The sequence below is a fragment of the Palaemon carinicauda genome, chromosome 18, assembly GCF_036898095.1.
Source record: "Palaemon carinicauda isolate YSFRI2023 chromosome 18, ASM3689809v2, whole genome shotgun sequence".
Taxonomy (NCBI): domain Eukaryota; kingdom Metazoa; phylum Arthropoda; class Malacostraca; order Decapoda; family Palaemonidae; genus Palaemon; species Palaemon carinicauda.
In genome coordinates, this window is record NC_090742.1 from 108043633 (window position 1) to 108065148 (window position 21516).

At 36.9% G+C, this 21516-nt stretch overlaps 2 protein-coding genes across 2 annotated transcripts in view; both read right to left on the reverse strand.

The window, feature by feature from the left end:
* Top3beta (topoisomerase 3-beta) overlaps window positions 1-21516 on the reverse strand; it is a 360065-nt gene that overhangs the window by 227842 nt on the left and 110707 nt on the right. The window lies entirely within an intron of this gene.
* LOC137657141 (carbohydrate sulfotransferase 11-like) overlaps window positions 1-21516 on the reverse strand; it is a 90315-nt gene that overhangs the window by 40294 nt on the left and 28505 nt on the right. The window contains exons 3-4 of the mRNA XM_068391496.1: window positions 13352-13404; window positions 12826-13088 (exon numbers count right to left, since the gene is read on the reverse strand). Of these exons, the coding sequence (XP_068247597.1) occupies window positions 12826-13088; window positions 13352-13404 (316 nt within the window). The remainder of the gene's footprint in view (window positions 1-12825; window positions 13089-13351; window positions 13405-21516) is intronic.

Below are 21516 nucleotides of genomic sequence, written 5' to 3' on the forward strand. Positions count from 1 at the left end.
ATCAGGGAGGCTACAAAGGTACTCATCAAGAGCTTGATGATGGTCATTGATCAATACTTCAGTGACCCACAAGGTTCTTGACCCACCCTTGAGTTACTGTGGTCGGGTCTTGTATGTATTAGGTTGGCCAGGGCAACAGCCATCTGTTGAGCTACTAATGTTAGAGAGTTATTGGGTCATTTGACTGACCAGACAGTACTACATTGGATCCCTCTCTCAGGTTACAGTTCATTTTTCTTTTGCCTACACATACACTGAATAGTCTGGCCTATTCTTTCCACATTCTCCTCCGTTCTCATACACCTGACAACACTGAGATTACCAAACAATTTTTCTATGCTCAAGGGGTTAACTACTGCACTGTAAATGTTCAATGGCTACTTTCCTCTTTTTAAGGGTAAAATAGACTCTTTGTCTATGGTAAGCAGCTCTTCTAGGATAAGGACACTCCAAAATCAAACCATTGTTCTCTAGTCTTGGGTAGTGTCATAGCCTCTGTATCATAGTTTTCCACTGTCTTGGATTAGATTCCTCTTGCTTGAGGGTACGTCATGCTGTTCTATCTTATTTTCTTCTTCTTGTTTTTGTTTTTTTTTAAAGATTTTATAGTTTATATATGAGTCTGGCAGCAATCTTCCCCTAGACATCAGCTTACTAAAGTAAGACAATCCTGTGTAACCTAACCTTCATACATTTCCTCAAAAAAAAAAAGAGAGAAAAAAAGAAGAGTTTTAATACAGGACCTTATAAACGGTTTGAGTGGGTGGAATATCTTAAACCAGAGGGTCGTGTCTATTGCTTTGCATGTAGATACTTTGTCATTAACATAGAAAAAAAATGAGACTCATGGTGAGAGATCATTTATTGATTTGGGGTTTAGAGAATCGAAGAATTTCTCAAACTTATTAGAAACACATTCTCAAAGTGAAAAACATGTGAATGCTATGAGTCGTTAGTTGACCTTTAAGGTAACCAACAAAATCGTATAAATTGGTAAATAATGTTGACTGTGCAACTACTTTGACTGGGCATACGTTGTACCTAGTTTTAAGTTATGGAATGAATGACATTGTATCTGGTTTAAATGCAAAGGAGAAGTGCACTATCTCTCCAGTGCACAAACTTATTACGTTTAGACTTCTACAGAAACACGCAGAGGTGAAGAAAATAAACTTTAGACATGAATCAAGCTACTCTTTTTGTGTATCTTTTTAACAATTTACAAAGAAAATAAACGATGCAATCAACCTGCGATCATAATAACCAACTTTTGTTGGGCGCTATGTGTGTTGGCTGCCTTATGACCATATATAATAGGGTGAGTAAAAGTGAATATATCATGTGTCCACTGATGGAAAAGACCATAATTGTTAAAGACCGATCTCCTTGGTTTCATGGGGAGACTTAAGAGAAAAAAAAGAGGAAAAAAATACGTAAAGAGAGAAAGTGGAATCTGTTAAAAACTGAAAATACATGGGTAGAATACAAAACTGTAATGTACCATATAATTACCTACTAAGAAGAAAAAAATACTATAAGAGAAAGGCCCGCGAAGCAGCAACAGACATAAATGAATTATATTGTCTCCTAAATGGTATGATAGGAATTGTAAATAAAAAAGAAAGGGCACCAAAGGGATAGAGTGACCAGAAACTAGCAAATAATTTTCTAGAATTCTTTAAAAACAAAATACTGGAGAAAATAAGATTAGGTCATTTACAAATATTCAACATCAGATTAGTGCTACACCAGATACAGACAAAATTAATGAGATACAATGATATAATACTAGACAATGTTACCAGAATTTTCAAGAGAGCAAATAAAAGAAACTGTGCGATCGATTTAATGCCAATATCTGAAGTTACCGGAGAAAGAAACTTTTCTAGTCTAGCTGATATAATTACGAGAATAGCAAATACAGGCATCAATAAGGGTAAGTTTCCCAAATCTGAGAAACGGCTATAGCTTAGTCACGCCAGTTCTGAAAAGTGCTCTAGATTATCAGGAATTAAGCTTGTATAGACTATTTCGAATCTACCCTTTATTTCAAAAGTGCTAGGATACGTAATTCTTGAACAGTTTAGTCACTTAGAAGAAATAGAGCTTTGCCAGACACCTAGTCTGCTTACAGAAAATGATACTCTACGGAGACGGCTATCTGTTCTGTTGTAAATGATATCCTGGAAATGATGGATGAAAACAAATGTGGTATTTTAATATTACGCGATCTTAGTACTGCTTTTGATACAGTTGTGCATGAACTGCTACTATATGATCTATGGTCCGTCGGTGTTGAAGATCAATCTTTTGAATACCTAAAAGACTACTTCATCATATGAACCATCAAATAGAGGGACTGGTCTATCAAAAATACTACAAAGGCATGGAGTGAAGTTCAAACTATCTGCAGATGATACACAATATTACTTCTCCATAAATTATATAGACGACATCTCTGAAACTCTAAACCGAATTCTTGGTAGTGTTAAGGAATGGATGATAATCAAACAACTAGATTTAGATAAAAATAAAACAGTCTATGGTGGTTTGAAAGAAAAGCAGCCTAAGAAACTTAGGTGATATTCAAATCAATGTAGAGAATAACAACTCTGCTCCAATATTTAATAAAGTTCGCGATCTAGGAGTATCACTTGATTGTAACTTGTCTTACAATACCCAAATAAATAATATAGTAAAAACTATTGGCCATCATCTTAGAAACATTGCTCTTATAAAGAAGTACTTGGATAAACATTCTATAAAGAGACTTGTGATAAACTGTGTTATTGCCAGGATTGACTACTGTAACTCTATTTACTGCAAGTTACCAAAAATGCAACTTGAGATATTACAAAACATAATAAATAGAGAAGCAAGGCTGATAAAAGGTGTCCCACTCCGAGAAAGGATCAATCCTACACTAATTGATTTACACTGGCTGCCTATCAAAGTGAGAATTGAGTTTAAAATATGTACAATAACCCATAAAGTTATCAGAACTGATCGTCCAAAATACTTAAGAGAATTGCTACATATTGCGCAGACAACAAATCGCGTTGATACGAGAATAGTTACAGATTATTTCAAGTTATTGGAACCTACATATATTTCTACTGTAGGCTCTAAAGCCTTTAAATATACGGTCCCGATACCATACAATAAGCTCAAACTGAACATCCGAAATAATGAAGATATTAAGGCTTTCAAGAAAAAACTGAAGACTTCCTTGGTCTCAAGTGCTTTGATAGTGTGGATTCGACAATAAACGTGAAGGTCCTGTAGAGAGTAGGGTTCCCCTGCCGTATAGGACCAGAAAAGCAGCCTTTAAGTAAAGTAACGTAAAGATAAACTTTATGCCAACAGGTCAAAAGAAGTAGAGGCTAACAGAGAACATGTGAAGTGTTTGCTTTGTGTCACATGTTTGCTAGGTAGGCAAGGTTTAACATTCTGTGGTCATGGTGAAAGTGAAACTTCAGAAATTAAAAGAAACTTTCATGAGACACAGTATGTTAATTGACACATGAAAATCTTGTAAGAAAATGGAAACAAGGTATGGCTACTACACGTCCCCCGAGTATCAAAATGACTTGATATAAGTGTTTGGTAAGAAAATTCTCCGAAATGTATCTACATAAATTAAGAAGGCCAAGTATTTTTCACTATTATTAGATGAGACAGAAGATCAATCAAGAAAAGAGCAATTAAGTATAATAATCAGGCTCTTTGATTGCGAAATAATCCAGGAAAGATATTGTGGTATCTATCACATGCAAAAGCTAGATGCAGAATCCCTTGCAAATTTCATTCTGAAGAAGTTGAACGAGATAGTCTTCACAGATTTCTTCTCTCAACCAGACAAACTTTGTATAACTTTATTTCGAATAGCAATTTAAGACATGAGCTTTTTGCTAAATTGCAAAAACTTGGAAAACGGGTACTAGAATTGAAATGAACAGTTGTAACTAGATGGTTCTATTGGTACATGAGTATTTACAAAATTCGTGTTCGATATGAGGGTATTCTTGCAGTATTGAATTCTCTATCTGAGTCAAGTAATGCAGAGAGATTGTTAATGCAAACAAATTGTCTCTCAGAGCAGTTTCAAGAGAAAGGTATAATTATAGTTATGACTGTAGATCTAATCACAACAACAAAACCAAACCTGATAAATGATGATAACTGGCAGAGAATATTAGAAGTTGTATGATGCAGCACAAGAGGTTGCTAGAGATCTTGGAATTGATGTACCAGCGGTAAGATCCACTGTGGGATTAACTCGCAGCAAGAGCATACAAAAAATATCAAATACACATCAATTGGCATCTTCTCAGAACATCAGCCCGAAACAACATTCAAAAGCAGAGTTGTATTTGTCAGTAGTAGATAAGTGCACTGCTGAATTTGACTGCAAGTTCAGCAGTAATATAGATTTATTTTAGTGTCTTTCTGCATTTCACTGTCAAACAAAGGAGTTCCTTGGTGAGGAAAAACTAACCCTGTTCGCAAATCTCTAAAGTGCACACATTGATACAATCCTGTTGGTCTCACAGATTCATTCTGCAAAGGTGTTCTTAGAACAAAAGAAACAAGAGAGCCAAATCAATGTGTACAGTTGTACACTGTTCTAAAAACCTTACCAGTTGTCTTTTCTGAGTTGCTAATTATCCTTAAAGTCTTGTTAACTATTCCAGTCACTACTGCTAGTAACGAGAGTTTTTTTTTCGGTTAAAACATGTAAAGAACTACCTGCGAACAACAACTGGGGATGACCGACTGTCTTCCTTGTTGATGGCTACAGTAAAACACATGGGTAAATCATTAGATTTGGAGGAAATGGTGAACGATTTTGCTAGCATGAGACACTGGTGGTACCCAGTGGTGAAATTCTATCATCATCATCATCTCCCACACCTACTGACGCAAAGGGTATCGGTTAGATTTCGCCAGCTGTCTCTATCTTCTACTTCACGCTTCATAGTCCTCAGCCATGTGGGCCTGGATCTTCCAACTCTTCTAGTTCCTTATGAAGCCCAGTTGAAAGTTTGGTGAACTACTCTCTCTTGGGGAGTGAGAAGAGCCTGCCCAAACCATCTCCATCTACTCCTCACCATGATCTCATCCACATATGGTACTCGAGTAATCTCGCTTATAGTTACATTTCTAATTTTGCCCTGCCATTTAACTCCCAATATTCTTTTGAGGGCATTGTTCTCAATTCTACAAAATCTGTTGGATTTTTTTTTATTGTCATACCACGACTTACATCCATACAGTAACACCAATCTCGCTAAACGGATGTATAGTGTGACGAGCACGGGCCGAGAGAAGGTTGTGACTCAAAGATAGGTTGAAAGCAAGTGAGTGAGTTTATTATAGAACACACTCCTTTATATACAAAAGCTGAAGGCAACAGGAAATTTCCTGTTCAAAATCAACACCGTTACTGATGAGAAAAACAGACATGTTTTTCAGGTTCTTTTTAGTGCGAGGGGAGAGCGAAGATACAAGCATAATATGAACTATGTACGATCGTGTAACACACGGTTGGTACATGGCTTCCCCCCTAAAAATGACATACTGTACATGTTAAATAGGGCACCCTGAATCTGGAGTGGTAGTAGCAATAACTGCGCCGATTAGCGGCCGTGAGTGGCTGTAGAAGTCGTTGGTTGGGGTGCGAGCCAGTGGTGGATGATGGATGGCTTTGTTACCGCTCTGGCTCGTCGCGGGGTAGGCGTGTGTGTCCTACAGCATTCATAGGCGTGTGTGTCCTACTGCATTCTCGTCACGGGGTAGGCGTGTGTGTCCTACAGCATTCATAGGCGTGTGTGTCCTACTGCATTCATAGGCGTGTGTGTCCTACGGAATTCACGTCAACTTCGGTTGAAGTTGAATAGGTGTCCTCTTCGTCAGGAGTGGGGGCGTTGATGGAGGTTTTGAAGGTCATGAAGTGGCTGTCCATAAGCGCGTCGGGTTTGGTCATCAAGTCCTTTATGGGTAAACTACTGACATCGGGTATGGCAGCGCGTACAGGTTCGGGTAAACGGCTTACCTAAAAGGCACGAAGTAAGTTCACCTCACGAGGAGAGCTGTGTGCGGCTGGTTGCAGGCGAGTGATGCTGGTCATTTCCCTGAGGGTGAACGAAGCCCTTTGATCCCCCAACGGTTGTTGAGAGAGCTGAAAAAGCTTTGCTATATGGGTGGCTGGCGACGGAGAGTACTGCTGCAGATGGTATGTTTTGACGGCGTCATAGTAACGGTGAGGGGGGCGAGGGGAGGCAGGAGGAGCAAGTCACTCCAGGGTCACCAATGTGACGGGCCGAGAGAAGGTTGTGACTCAAAGACAGGTTGAAAGCAACTGAGTGAGTTTATTATAGAACACTCTCCTTTATATACAAAAGCTCAAGGCAACAGGAAATTTCCTGTTCAAAATCAACACTGTTACTGATGAGAAAAACAGACATGTTTTTTCAGGTTCTTTTTAATACGAGAGGAGAGCGAAGATACAAGCATAATATGAACTATGTACGATAGTGTGACACACGGTTGGTACAATAGCCTGATTTTTATATGTAGTTTCATTCGATTTGATTTCCAAATTTTATTTAACCTAGCCATTGTCTGATTTGCTTTTGTCAATCTTTCATTAAACTGAAATTCTAAAGACCCTGTATTGGCGATCATAGTTCCTAAATATTTAAATGATTCCACCTTATTAATCCTTTCTCCTTCCGATGATATTTCATCTTCCGTCGCATAATCTGTTCTCACCATCTCTGTCTTTCTTCTATTTATCTTGAGCCCAACCTCGTGAATGCCATCAAAAGTGAATTTCTAAATTCTACACATTACTGTACCACATGTCTTAAAGTGAAAATTTGGTCAGTATAACTTCTACCTTTTCCAAATCCTGCTTGTTCATCTCTCAACTTTTCATCAATCTTTCTCTCCAGTCTCTTTAGAATAAGCATACACTATATTTTCATAACAAGTTTCCTAAGTGTGATGCCTCTGTAAATATTGCAATATGTCAGATTTTTTTTCTTTTTTTTTTTTTTTTTTTTGCCATTTTCACCAACATTCCTATATAGGAATGATATCCAAAAATCTTATTCTATTCTGATTATGATACTTAGATTATCGAGATTATTATTTCACATTATTTTATTTTCATTGTGGTAATAATCAAACTATCAACATATTTAATTCATTTGATTTCATAATCTTAGTATAAGCTCCCTTTCAGTAAATTGCTTCAAAATTTTCATTAATGCCAGGAATTGGCAAACAATGGCACCGTAACTTGAATCATAAAGTATATTTTCATTAAAGTGTAAAAATAAAGAAAATAATGGTCATGTTTTCTTTCCAAATGAGCGATCATAAAGATATGAAATTTATCGGAAATATCACATTTCTTGATCCTTGTCTGTCTATTCCGTTTCTGTACTTAGCTACCAGTATTGATGAGATTAAAAAACCGAAGGCTAGTGGGAGTATAAAATTTTTTTATGAAATACCTTGCTCACATGGCTTCAAAAGGCACATAAAATAGCCCCAAATCAAAGAAATTCTCAGCTGATTAGGCTCGCTTCACTCGCCAGACCATCTCTCTTACCCCCCCCCCCCCCCCCTTTATCCAAACTATTACAGAAGAATGTGATAAATTAAAATATAAGTGTCAAAGAACGAATGATACATTTGTAAGATTGCGTGAATGATTCAAAGCAAAAGGAAGAATTTCTTCATTGGGTGCTCAAAACAGGTGAAAAAGGAAATGCGGTTTGTTAGATTTGCTAAATTATCAATATAAACAAGAAATGGGAAAACCTATGTTAAATTCTTGTAATCTTGATATTGCTAGAATCAAGAATAAATGATATTTAAAATGAAATATGTGAAGGAATAAATGTGCGGGCAAAAGTGGATAACCATTTGAAAGGTGAACAAGTGTCAGCTTATTTACTTGGAAAAGAGAAAGGTGCAAGATCTTTTTTAAATAAGGCAAAAAGAAATGATGGAAGCAAAATAATAAACCCGAGAGCCATTATGAATTATGTGAGAGAACATTTCGAGAATTTATTTAAGAAAGAAGACTGTGACTTAGATATGCAGAATGAGTTTTTAAAGCTCATACAGAAAGTTATAGGCGAAGAAGAAAATATAATATTAACAAAAACAGCCAGTGAAAAAGAATCGTTAGATACCATTCGGAACATGAAAAAAGGGAAAAGCCCTGGGATAGATGGGCTTCCAGTAGAGTTTTATGAAGTGTTTTGGAATATTATTAAAGGAGATTTAATTGAAATGATTGAGTTTGTGTCCAGGAACAAAAATCTTTTAAAGATAAATAAGGGAGTCATTTCCATTACACCCAAGAGAGGAGATTCAAATATAATCACAAACTGGAGACCATTGATAATGTTAAATGTTGATTTTAAGATAATAAAAAAAATATAACCAATAGGATTAAACACTGTTTACCTTTGATAATATCACGGGCACAATATTGTTGTGTCAAAAATAGATCAATCAATAATTTGAACTTTTTATCAGAGTTAATATTTTTTTTTTTTTTTTTTTTTTTTTTTTTTTTTTTGCAAATGAAAGTTATACTGATGCAGCCTTGATGAACTTGGATTTGTCAAAGGTATTTGTTCGTGTCGATCACAAATTTCTGTTTAGAATACTACAAAGATTTGGTTTTGATAATGAAGTTATTAATTGGATAAAGATGTTATATGTAGATGCTGAAAGTATATTATGTATAAACAATAATATGTCTTACCCTAGTTGGAAAAGCAAGATACTATAAGCCCAAGGGCTCCAACAGGAAAAAAAATAGCCCAGTGAGGAGAGGAAATACGGAAATAGATAAACGATATGAGAAATATGAACAATTAAAATAAAATCTTTTAAAAACAGTAACATCAAAACAGATATTTCACATATAAACTATAAAAAGACTTGTCAGCCTGTTCACCATAAAAAAAATTAGCTGCAAGTTTGAACTTTTGAAGCTCTACCGATTCAACTACCTGATTAGGATCATTCCACAACTTGGTAACAGCTGGAATAAAACTTCTACAATACTGAGTCATATTGATCCTCATGGTGGAGGAAGCCTGACTATTAGAATTAACTGCATGCCTAGTATTACGAACAGGATGGACCTGTCTAGGAAGATCTAAATGTAAATGATGATCCGAATTATAAAAAATCTTATGCAACATGCATAACGAACTAATTAAACGATGGTGCCACAATATCTTGATCAGGAATAAGAAATTACATAGGCTGTAAGTTCCTGTCCAACAAATTAAGATGAGAATCAGCAGCTGTAGACCAGACAGGAGAATAGTACTCGAAACAAGGTAGAATGAAAGAATTAAAAAACTTTTTCAGAACAGATTGATCACCGAAAATCTTAAAAGACTCTCAATAAGCCAAATTTTTGTGTAATTGAAGAAGACACAGGCCTAATGTGTTTCTCAAAAGTGAATTTGCCGGCGAGAATCACATCTAAAATTTTCAGTTATACAGAGTTGAAGAAACATTCTCAATGCTGAGATCTGGATGTTGAGGAGCCACTGTCTTTGACCTAACTATAATCATACTTTGAGGTTTGTTAAGATTTAAATTCATGCCCCATAATTTGCACCATGCACTAATTTTAGCTAAATCTCTATTAAGGGATTCGGGAAACCCAGATCTATATTCAGGAAATGGAATTGATGCAAAGAGTGTATCATCATCTGCATATGCAACAAGCTTGTTTTCTAGGCAAAACCACATGTTATGTTTATATAGTATGAGAAGTAATGGGGCAAGAGCACTACCCTGTGGAACACCAGATATCACATTCCTAGACTCACTATGGTTTCCATCAACAGCAACTCTTTGCAATCTATTACTTAAAAATTCAATAATAATGCTAAGAAACGACCCGCTCACTCCCAACTGTTTGAGTTTGAAAACAAGGGCCTCATGATTATCATGGTCAAAGGCGGCTCTAAAATCAAGGCCAATCATATGAACTTCCTGACTACAATCAAGCCTTTTCTAAAATCAAAATCGCAAAATAGGGAACAGATGATTACCATCAGCAAACCTATTAAGACATTTTGCCAAAAGAGGGTCAAAATCTTTATATAATTTGGGAGTTATGGAACACATTTACATAGTGGAGTAACATTACCAATTCTCCAACAAGTGTTAAAAGCTTCTCTTCCCGCTAACTTGCACAAAATAACATAACTTTGGAGCTAAGAAATTAGCTGTCTTTATAAAAAAAAACAAAGGAAAAATACCTTTTTGGTCTACACCTCCGCAAGTATCAAGGTCCATCAAAGGAGCTTTAAATTCACGAGATCGAAAAGCTAAACTAGTTATTTAGCCTCAGGAAAACAGGAATGAGGAAGATAAATTTTCTCAATACTCTGCTTACTGTCAGACACAGGGGATAGCCTTTTCCTTTAGACAGTGAGTGACAGAGCCACTTGGTTTAAGTAAAGGAGGAATTGTTGCATGTACACCAAATAGTGCAGGTTTAAGGGTAGTCCACCACTTATGTTCCTGGGCTGTACCAGAAAGGGTTTCTTTCATGGTTAAATTGTATTCCTTTTCAGTTGAAGCATAAACTGTCTGAGCAAAAACTCTAAGCTGAGTATAGGTATTCCAAGTTAAATCTGATCTGATACCCATCCAAAGATGATAGTCCTCTAGCTTCTCCAAATAAGCTCATCTTCATGCAGCATTGAACCATGGTTTGTCCTTCACTTGGTACCCTAGCACATGAGAATTGATAAGTGTATCAATTAGGTTGACTAGATTCTCATTCAAAGGGACTATAGGATCAGAACTATTATACAATTGTAACCAATTCAGGCACAAAAGAAAACTCAAAATCCCATTCCAGTCTGCTTGAGATTTCATATAAATCTTATATGAGTATGATACATTAGGGACAGGCTGTTCAGTCTTCACTACTAATGAAATCAAGGCATGATCAGATGTCCTAACTGGAGAACTAAGCTTACTTGTTACAATGGCAAGGGAGTCAGTGTATACGAGGTCCAAACAGTTATCAGACCTGTGAGCAGCTTCACTTAAAATTTGCTCACAGCCTGATTCAGAGGGAAAGTCTAAAGTTCTTAAGCCATGGAGATCAGTAGGAGAAACAGAATTTAACCGCTCCCTAGGTGAGCAACAAAATCACCAACAAAGACAAAAGAGGCCTCTATATCATCTTCTTGTATCTTAGCCATAATGGTAAGAAGACAATCGAAAATAGAATCATCCATGTCTGGATTCGGGTAGATCGAACACAGATAGTTGTTACGCCTGCCACAAACTTTTATTATCTGAATCTCATGACATCCACATTCGCAGTAGGATTTATGAGAATCAGGTACTTAGTCCTAATATACACTGCATTTCCCCTCGCCCTAGGAATGATACCCCGTTTCAAAATTATTGGCTTCTTGAAACCAGTTATAGGGAGCTTAGATGAGTGTTTCATATTAAAAACTATTGTAGTAGATTTTACATAATCTACGTTTTGATATAGCTAACCGTAACATTCTCTTTGTCTACTTCCCATTGTCCCTTCCAATAATGCTACCTTCTTTCATATCTAAATACCTGGAGTGAACTGCCTCTTTTCATGAGGATATAATGTTGTGGAGACATAACTTACTTTGCATATATTTTCAAAGTAGGATATACAGGTGATAGCCTATTTTTCATACATCAGTGTAAAAACAATTCATGTTATGAAGCAAATTACATCAATATTCAATGACATTTGTCTGTTCTCTACAGGATACACTGGAAATGACGATTATTGCCGTGATGAGTAAATAAGTTATAGAAGAAGTCCTTTTTTTTTGTGATACCAATGCCCTTTAAACCTTCAATAAAAGAATTTCATGCAGTGGTCAGATGTTCTTGATTCTAATCAGTACTTTGAAGATATGATGTCAATGCCAAATGTGCAAATATTGAGTGAACGTTTATTTGCAAATGTAAAGCTCGTTAAACTGATTATGGGAAACTTGTATAGGTATCGTGAACCTTTTCTTATTTAAGGTATGCTCTCAAATTGTATGGGCTTATTCAATTGTGTGTCATATTTGGAAGTGTAATAGATATTTATTTTCTTGTGTAATATCATGTAGTTGCGATACATGATTTTTGTGGTTTGCTGTAAGATGTTTGCTTAGTCAGATTCAGTATTATGATTACTGCAGTTTAAAGCTTAGCATTGAATTTATCTTGAAGGTCAGTAAATGTGAGTATATGTGTCTGTGGGAATAAAATACTATATAATAAGAAAATTGAACAGTAGATGTAATTTTCGGGTCTGGTCCTCATAGCCTCATAAACATCACGGCAACACGAAGCACTGACAAGGAAAATAGATATTTTGAAAAGGTGAAACTAAAGAATATTAACACTCCTGGCTCTGGTTCGGTGGGAAGAATATATTACGAATACGGAAATGGGTGAGAGATATGGTTTTAACATGACCCGAGAAGGATTGAGAAATATTCGGCCAGAAAAGCAATACGGTATGTATGAAAGAAGCCAAACGAGGGTCTGTATGAAGGGACATGAAATCATGAAAAAGGGAATAGTGGAAGAATCAAACCCGATAGGAGCTAGAGAATACAAATTAAAGATCAGGAGATTCCATTTCATATGTAGCCACTCAAAGGGAAAAGTTTATGTAAAAACGCAAATAATAATGTATAATACTGATTTTCTCTTACATCGTTGGTATTAGTGATTGAGTGGAAAACAACCAAATCTTGCTCTTACCTTCGCTATATAGCAGTATATGGCCTTATGGTGATCATCGACAAGAAGGTATGTGAGGTTTTTTAGGTGTGTTGGCGAGTATTGGGGATTTCGCTTCCACCCTTTACATTCTCGTCTCACTGCAGCAGCCCGTCTTTTCTGTTCCTCAAGCCAGGAATCCTCAAATACTCCATCATGTATTGTTACATTTTTCATGGAATTTAAGTCATTGTTGAGTTTTCTTTGTTGATTTAGAATAGCATCCATTTTGTTTTTTTGTTGTTCTGTAAAGAAATGTTGACAATTTATTGATAATTAGGAAAAAAATTAAACATATGTCAAATCAACCTTTCTTGATTTGTATACTTATATGTATTAAAGATTTTTTTTTTATGATTTTCCGTAATTATGTGATTACAGTATGATAGAATGTTGTATGGAAACCCCATGACAAACCTATTCCCTATAGAATGTTTCAAGATACGGAATAAGATTTACAATCTTTTATTTCTTTGGTTGGAATACTTTTGATTTATATGACACTTACCGGTAGGAGTGAAATATCCTTTGGCGTGAAGTACTTGTGAAGTTGTCTCCTGGCTGAAATGACATAGAAGTTCCTCATTTAAGCATATTGAGAAAATTTTATTATTAAGTAAATATAACCCAAAAAGTACTATTTTTCATTCATTGTCATTTTCTTCTCACAGTCATTGCTGCCCACACATTTCTACTTGATATTCATATCATCCATATTGTTCAGTAACATGTTAGTCAAAAGAATTTTCAATTTATGAGTAACCGAATGTGTTGTTATCTGGTTCATTTCTTTCAATTGTATTGATAATAACCTTGTTCTTTCAGCTGAGAATGTCTCAACCTTGTTCTTTCAGTTGAGAATGTCTCAAATGAAATTATTCCTCACTGGCTGAACGTACTGTATGTGTTCATCATGTCAATTTTTACCACAAAGTTTTGATTTCCTAAACTGTTTTCTCAGTGCATTCATCTTCATCATCATCATCTCCCCCTACGCCTATTGACGCAAAGGGCCTCGGTTAGTTTTCGCCAGTCGTTTCTATGTTGAGCTTTTAAATCAATACTTTTCCATTCATCATTTCCCACTTCGCGCTTCATAGTCCTCAGCCATGTAAGTCTGGGTCTTCCAACTCTTCTAGTGCCTTGCGGAGCCCAGTTGAACGTTTGGCGAACTAATCTCTCAAGGGGAGTGCAAAGAGCATGACAAAACCATCTCCATCTACCCTTCATCATGATCTCATCCACATATGGCACTCGAGTAATCTCTCTTATAGTTTCATTTCTAATTCTGTCCTGCCATTTAACTCCAAATATTCTTTTCATGGCTTACTCTTCATATGTACAAAATATATTGGATATTGTTTCATTGTCATACCGCGATTCATGTCCATACAGTAACACCGATCTCACTAAACTGATATATAGCCAGATTTTTATATGTAATTTCCGGCGATTTGATATCCAAATATTACTTAACCTAGCCATTGTCTAATTAGATTTTTTCAATATTTCATTAAATTCAAATTCTAAAGGTACTGTCTTAGAAACCATAGTTCCAAAATGTTTAAATGATTGTACCTCATTATTCCTTTCTCCTTCCAATGATATTTCATCTTCCATTACCTATTCCGTTCTCATCATTTCTGTCTTTCTTCTATTTATCTTGAGACCAACCTTACGTGATATTTCATGCATTCTGGTAAGCATGGTTTGCAAGTCCTGAGGTGTTCTGCTAATAAAGACAGCGTCATCAGCATAAACGTTTTTATGCAAATAGGTTTACATATGAGTTATTGAAATTTTAGAGGCCATTTTCTACATGAGAGTTAATTTTTTCATCAGTTTCTCTAAGAAGAGAAAAGAAAAATGAATATTGGCCTTTGAATTCCAAGTACCGTTATGTAGGCCTACTTTATAAGAAAAGTTGCTGCTAATCTTCTGTTACCATATAGTTAGTGTAGATAACTTTCAAAACTTGTATGGATCATAGTTTCTTAGATGAATTGTTTTTCTAATCTCTAGTATTGTTTGTTGCTTCATGAAATCTTTTAACAATGTGGGATACCTCAACAGGGTTTCTGACAGCATTTAACCTACAGAGAAGATTAATTATGACCTTTAATTATTATAAATATCATTACTTTGGATATACGCATTGCAATCAGATTGAACATGTTATAACACTGATCTTTCATTTATGCAAGAAAATGGCTTGTTTTTCAATTACAGTATTACCTCCACCAAGGAGATTATATTTGGAGTCAGTTTATTTATTTATGTATTTGTCTGTGGACAGGATTACGTTAAAACTACTCGACGGATTTTGACGAAATTCTCGCCACATAAATTTACGTCATGGAAGACCCCATAAAATTTTGGAGATGATCCGGATTATAGATTCGGATTTGCATTTTTTCTCCATTTAAAAAATAACATTAAAACAAGCTGAGGGATATTTATAAAATTTTTTAACAGATAGATCTCAGGCCATGGACGACTCCATTAACATCTTAGTGATGATCCGGTACCGGATCCAGATTCTAGATCCGGATTTGCAATTTTTAGTCATTTTAGATATTATGTCAAAACAAATGGACACATTGGATTTTCTCCAAATTTTAACAATGGATAGATAATATGCATCGGAAGAAACCATGCAATTTTGGAGTTGATACAGATCAAGATCAGGATTTAGGATCAATATGGCACTTTTTACTATCTACTGTACAATCAACATACGAAAAGTGGGAGGCGATGTCCGTAGACTTTAGTTAAATGTTGAAAATATTCATTGGCGGGGGACTGAAATCTTTTATTGCTCTTTTCATTACTACTATTATTATTATTATTATTATTATTATTATTATTATTATTATTATTATTATTATTATTATTATTATTATTATTAGCTATGGTAAGCAGCTCTTCTAGGAGAAGGGCACTCGAAAATCAAACCTTTGTTCTCTAGTCTTAGGTAGTGCCATAGACTCTGTACCATGGTCTTCCATTGTATTGGGGTAGAGTTCTCTTGCTTAAAGGTACACTCAGGCACACTATTCTGTCTTGTTTCTCTTTCTCTTGTTATTTTGAAGTTTGTATAGTATATATATAAAAGATTTATTCTAATATTGATATTGTTCTTAAACTTCTCTTTTAGTTTATTTCCTTATTTCCTTTCCTCACTGAGCTATATTCCCTGTTGGGGACCTTGGGCTTACATTATTCTGCACTAGCCTATTTGGGTAACTAATGCAATTAGCAAAGGGAAGGATATCACATTTCCATGCTCTGCTGAATCCTATCACTTTGCTAATGTGATGCAACTTGAAGTAATTTTGCAGAAAAACTATTATGAAGTGGAAAATAAAAACATTATACAACATCAATATATAAGGTACTGCACTCTAATAACAGTATTCGACTTAGCTGTGGCATGAGCCAAGGAAGAGTTGGTGTAAAGAGTGGATACAGGGGAGTGATGTCCAAGGGAAAGGACAAAGGCTTGGAGGAAAAATAACTGGTCAGCCTGGTCGTGATTGGGGGCTTTATTTGACTGACGGTGGACCGGAGTGGATGGGCTTAGAGTTTGTTGTTATTCATTATTATCAAAAGGGAAGAGATTAACCAGCCCAACGAGTCAAGCTCGATTCTCACGGAGATCACACGATTAAATTCTGGGGAAATAAATATTGCTTACATTAAATCTAATAAATAAAAAAATAAACATACAGTTGGTATGAGATAAAAAATGAATTATGAGATAAAAATCTGTGATAAATAGAAATTTAAATCTTATCTATAAAACCTTTGCTTCTTAAAAACGTTGAAATCTTTAAAAAACAGAGAAACTCGCAGAATCCGACAAAATGTCAGAAAAAACTTTTCTTACTAAAACATAAATATATTTCTCTTTTAAAAACTTTACAGTCTCAAAAGAAATATTGTATTGGTAAGATGTTATCACATTCACTGCAAGTTGACACTGCATTATGAGGTGTGCACATAAAAAAATCCCAGTGTCAATTTCGTATGACCAATGCGCGCGCAACCTGGCTAAAGTTACTAACGTTCTGTTCGCATGATTCCCAAGGAGAAACAATTGTCATTATTTGTTTTATTTTATTCTATTATTTGTTCCTAGTTGTTACTTTATATTTTCTTTTATTTGTGTGCTATTTAAAGGGGTGCGTTCTGTCAAGGGTGACACCTAAGTAGACTGGGTAGGGGTGATTTTTCAGTTCTTTGTCATCCCATTTGATCCTTAGTTTTTCTGTTTGCCTGGTAATTATTCAGGTGGAGGGGACACAACCGTGTATTGATTGGACTGGTATTGACGTGCTATTTGTTGTAGTAGGTGGAGAGGGCAGTCAGGGCATTCGACAGTCTTTCTTCGAGGGTGGTGAAGGAGTTCAATTGTGTGAAAATGCATATGTACCTGCGGTTGTTCTGGCACTTCGGCTGGTCATTTTTATAGATGTTACATAGCATCAGCAGCAACACTGACCCTTGTGGAAGGCCGTTCTGTATCTTCAACCTGTTTTTCCTGCCATCCATTTCGGTGAAAAACCACCAATTGGTAAGCAATGATTTAATGATGTGGCCTGTGCCAGTATGCCGTATAGTTTGAGCCACATTCAGAAGGAGTGCTCTATGGTTTACAGTATCATATGCCCTATGGCAGACTGTACCATTGATTTGATTCTTCTCAAACCTGTCCTCGTATCAGTGTAAATTCACTTTAATTATCTTTTAATCCGGCCTTTTCCCAAAACCCTGGCAATCCACCTAAGACCTGTGGTCCAGTTCGGTGATTGACTGAGGTCTTGAGCGAGCAGTTATGGAAGGATTCTTTTTCTACCATGGGAGAATCAAAGAACAGATCACTTTTGCCCATACTTAGGAAAGCACCTCTCTCTCCTGGAGGACTCGAGACATCTCGGACGGTTTTCGTTGTGGAGTTTTAGAACGAAGTGAAGCAAGTGGTACATTGTATCTGATTTTGTATTTATATCTTGTACACGAACAGTCAGTGAACTGGACCATTGATCTTTCATGGTGTATTCAATAAATTGTATTTGTATTTTGTCTTTGTGTGAACTTTTAATGACACCTGCTCGCAAGCTACTTAATGATTAGAATTTTGAAGGGTAATTATGCACTAGATGTACATCCGGTGAAAATGAATCCAAGAAAGAGGTTTATTCACCAACACTCGATGTATGGCATCAGGTTTAGTACCTGACTGCAGCAAGATCGACCTGGTCTAAAGCCAGCTTGGTCTGTGGACAGTTGTTTTTCGACAGTTGGATAAGGGCTAAGATAATTTATTTGTATAATTTGTAAAGGATACATAGTAAAGATATTGGTCCATAGCTTTTGGGGAATGAAGGATCTATCCCTGGTTTCAGCAAGGCCAATACTCTCGATCATCTCCAAATCTTTGGGATTTGGTAGGTCGTTGCACAGGAATTGAATAGCAACAGGAGCCATGCTTTTGTTTTGTCTCCAAAATGTAAGATAATTTCTGTTGTTATGCCATTTAGGATGACCGCCTTCCCAGATTTGAGATGTTTCATGGCAGCACTTAGTTTTAAGGTGAACAGTTGGAAGTTGTCACTGTATTGCATGATACAGTCCATATCCTGTCTCATTTTCTTTAAGAAACTATGCTCTTTCTTGTAAGGCTTGCCATTCAGCATCAGTGGGTGTGGTACCTGGTTGGGGGTTACCACAGCTAATCGATGTTGGGGCTTCTTTTTTGCTGTTATGGGTCATGTATATGAAAGTTATAACCTCGTGACAGCGTTCTTTTCTTTCATTGCTGATTGAGGCCACGGTAATTTCAGCAAAGGGATCTTTGTTATGTGCATGGATGTATTCTACGTACTGCTCTTTTGATTGTTCATTGAGACCTGCGATGTACCTCTTCCTGCAGCCTCTAGGGATGCGTTTTTTTTAAACCTCCCAAGCCAGTGAATGGAAGTCATTCTAGTGCTGTGGGACTGGGTAAGGGCATCTGATAGCCTGGCTGACCAAGGCCAAGTTAGTAACTAAGCTTCAATGGATCGAGGATGTTGAGCCCTATTTACTATTTTACTTGGAAGGAAGCGACTTATCCATGTGATTGCTGATATATAAAGCTTACCAGAAGGACGTGGAGACGGTAGAGGCTGGGCTGATGTAGGACTTAACACAGAGCTCCGTTGCAGTGTATGGGCAATTGGGAAGGTTGAAGTGGAGCAGGGGTGCAGGTGGCCGATTTTGGCAAGAAAACATTATGATTGGCCAGACTAACTTCATACAAAGGCAAATAGCTGGAAGCAACCATGACTGTATTTCAAAGTCCCATCTTGGCAATACTACAAGTGTCAGATTTTGAGTTGTCCAATGAACCAGTTGGCAATGAAGGCTAGGATAATGGTGTCTTTAAACATACTGTATATCCATGTAGTGGCTGAAAGAAGGGTGATTGTTGGCTAGTCGAATAGCTGGCGTGCTGTGGTGATAGGGTTGGTTTATAGACAGTCTCTGAAATTAAGAGGTCAGTGCTTTAGATGTCAAAGCTCTTACATGGAGCAACTAAAAGGACCCAAAGCTAACTGTGATTTGCTATGGATGTGGCGAAGCAGGGCACATATAATGATGGTGCACCCAGAGAAACAATCATAAGGGGTTCCTTCACCTTCAGCCACCCTTTTGAATGAGTAAAGTACATTTCCTAGCTTTCTGACACTATTTGAGGTTGAGGTAGGGTTGAGGGGGCAAGGTCCCTGACATTAAGTCATCAATGCTTTAGATATCAGGGTTCTTACATGGGACGACTGAAAATGTAGCAGGTAGTATTGTTACGAGAGTAGAACTAGTCATGGGGATGGATGAGATAGAACATCTAGAGGCCTGTTACCATATGTGAAGATGGACTTAGGTTTGTATGGGCTACATGTGTGATGAATGTAGAGTAAAAGTGTGTGGATGGTGGGATTCATTAAGCAAGCTGTGGGGGAGGGCTTGTCCCTTTTTCGATTAAGAGCATGGACTTCCTCCCAGAGTTCAATTGTCAGTATTGGAAGTTTGAGTACTTCTTGTAAGATAGGGAGCCTCCTATGCTGATAAACAAGGGGAGTTGCTATGAGTATTTATTAGGAGGAGGTACAGCAGAGTAGTTTGAAAGGGCTGTTGATGAATGAATTAAAGATGATATACTGGTGTCATGAAGAAAGGTGATTAGAGGGGTGTTTCCACTGATGGCAGTCATGCAGACAGTGAAAGGTAAAATGTGCTTGGTACTGTAGTCCTGGGAATTAGATAATTATATGCAGTGTCACACTGGTGAAAACACCACGGATGTGTGTAGTGAGACCGAAAAGGAAGGGGGAAAGAGGATGAGGTCCATCAACATTGTTGACCTGAAGTCAGCATACCTGTAGCTCCAAGTATCCAAAAGGGTGTGGAAATATCAGAGGGTGTAGCACAAAGGCAAGATTTATTGTCTAGCAATCTTAGGATTCGAGCTTAACTCTGCTCTGTGTATCATGGCAGTAATCCTCAAGACAATCCTGGGAAAGAGTAGGAAAGTGAAGTATTTTACTGTTCAATGAAACAGTGGTGACTGCAGAGAAGGTTACTATGGGGCTGAGGTTGAGCAAGGACGATGTAGGGAGGTTCATGCTCTAGAGAGGGAATGAAGTCCTTAAGTTTATGACAGCCCCTCTGAGTGCTTAACACTATCTCCAAGTTATTTTTGGTATGCAGAAGGTTGGTGGACTACTGCCACATTGCTGGATGGCTTACAACAGAATGTATCTAGATGAAAGGAGATCAGAAGGAATGAAATGGGAGGATATTTATGGGAGAGGTAGATGACAATAATCAGCAAACTAGTGGGGAGGGTCAAGAATAAGGCTCCAGTGAGTGCTGCAATAGGTGTGCAAGAGGGAAATAGAGATAGTGTGTTTTGATGCTAGTAGCTTAGCGACTGGTAGTGCTGGTAGTAGGTTGGCCAGGGCACCAGCCGCCCATTGAGATAATACCACTAGAGAGGCATTGGATCCCTCTCTCTGGTCATGGCTTATTTTTTCTTTGCCTACACTTACACAGAATAGTCTGGCCTATTCTTTACATATTCTCGTCTTTCCTCATACACCTGACAACAATGAGATACTAAACACTTCTTCACCCAAGGGGTTAATTACTGTTCTGCAATTGTTCAGTGTACTTTCCTCTTGGTAAGGGTAGAAGAGACTCTAGCTATGGTAAGCAGCTCTTCTAGGAGAAGGACACTCCAAAATTAAACCATTGTTCTCTAGTCTTGGGTAGTGTCATAGCCTTTGTACCATGGTCTTTAATTGCACAAAAATTGGCTTATTGAGAAAGTCTTTAAGATTTTCAGTGATCAATCTATTCTGAAGAAGTGTTTTAATTCTTTCGTTCTACCTTGTTTTGAGTATTGCTCTCCTGTCTGGTGTTCAGCTGCTGATTCTCATCATAATTTGTTGGACAGAAACTTACGGTCTATTAAATTTCTTATTCCTGATCTAGGTATTAATCTTTGGCATCGTTGTTCAATTAGTTCATTATGCATGTTGCATAAGATTTTTCATAACTCTGACCATCCTTTACATTCAGATCTCCCTGGACAATTCTATCCTGTTCGTAATACTAGGCAGGCAGTTA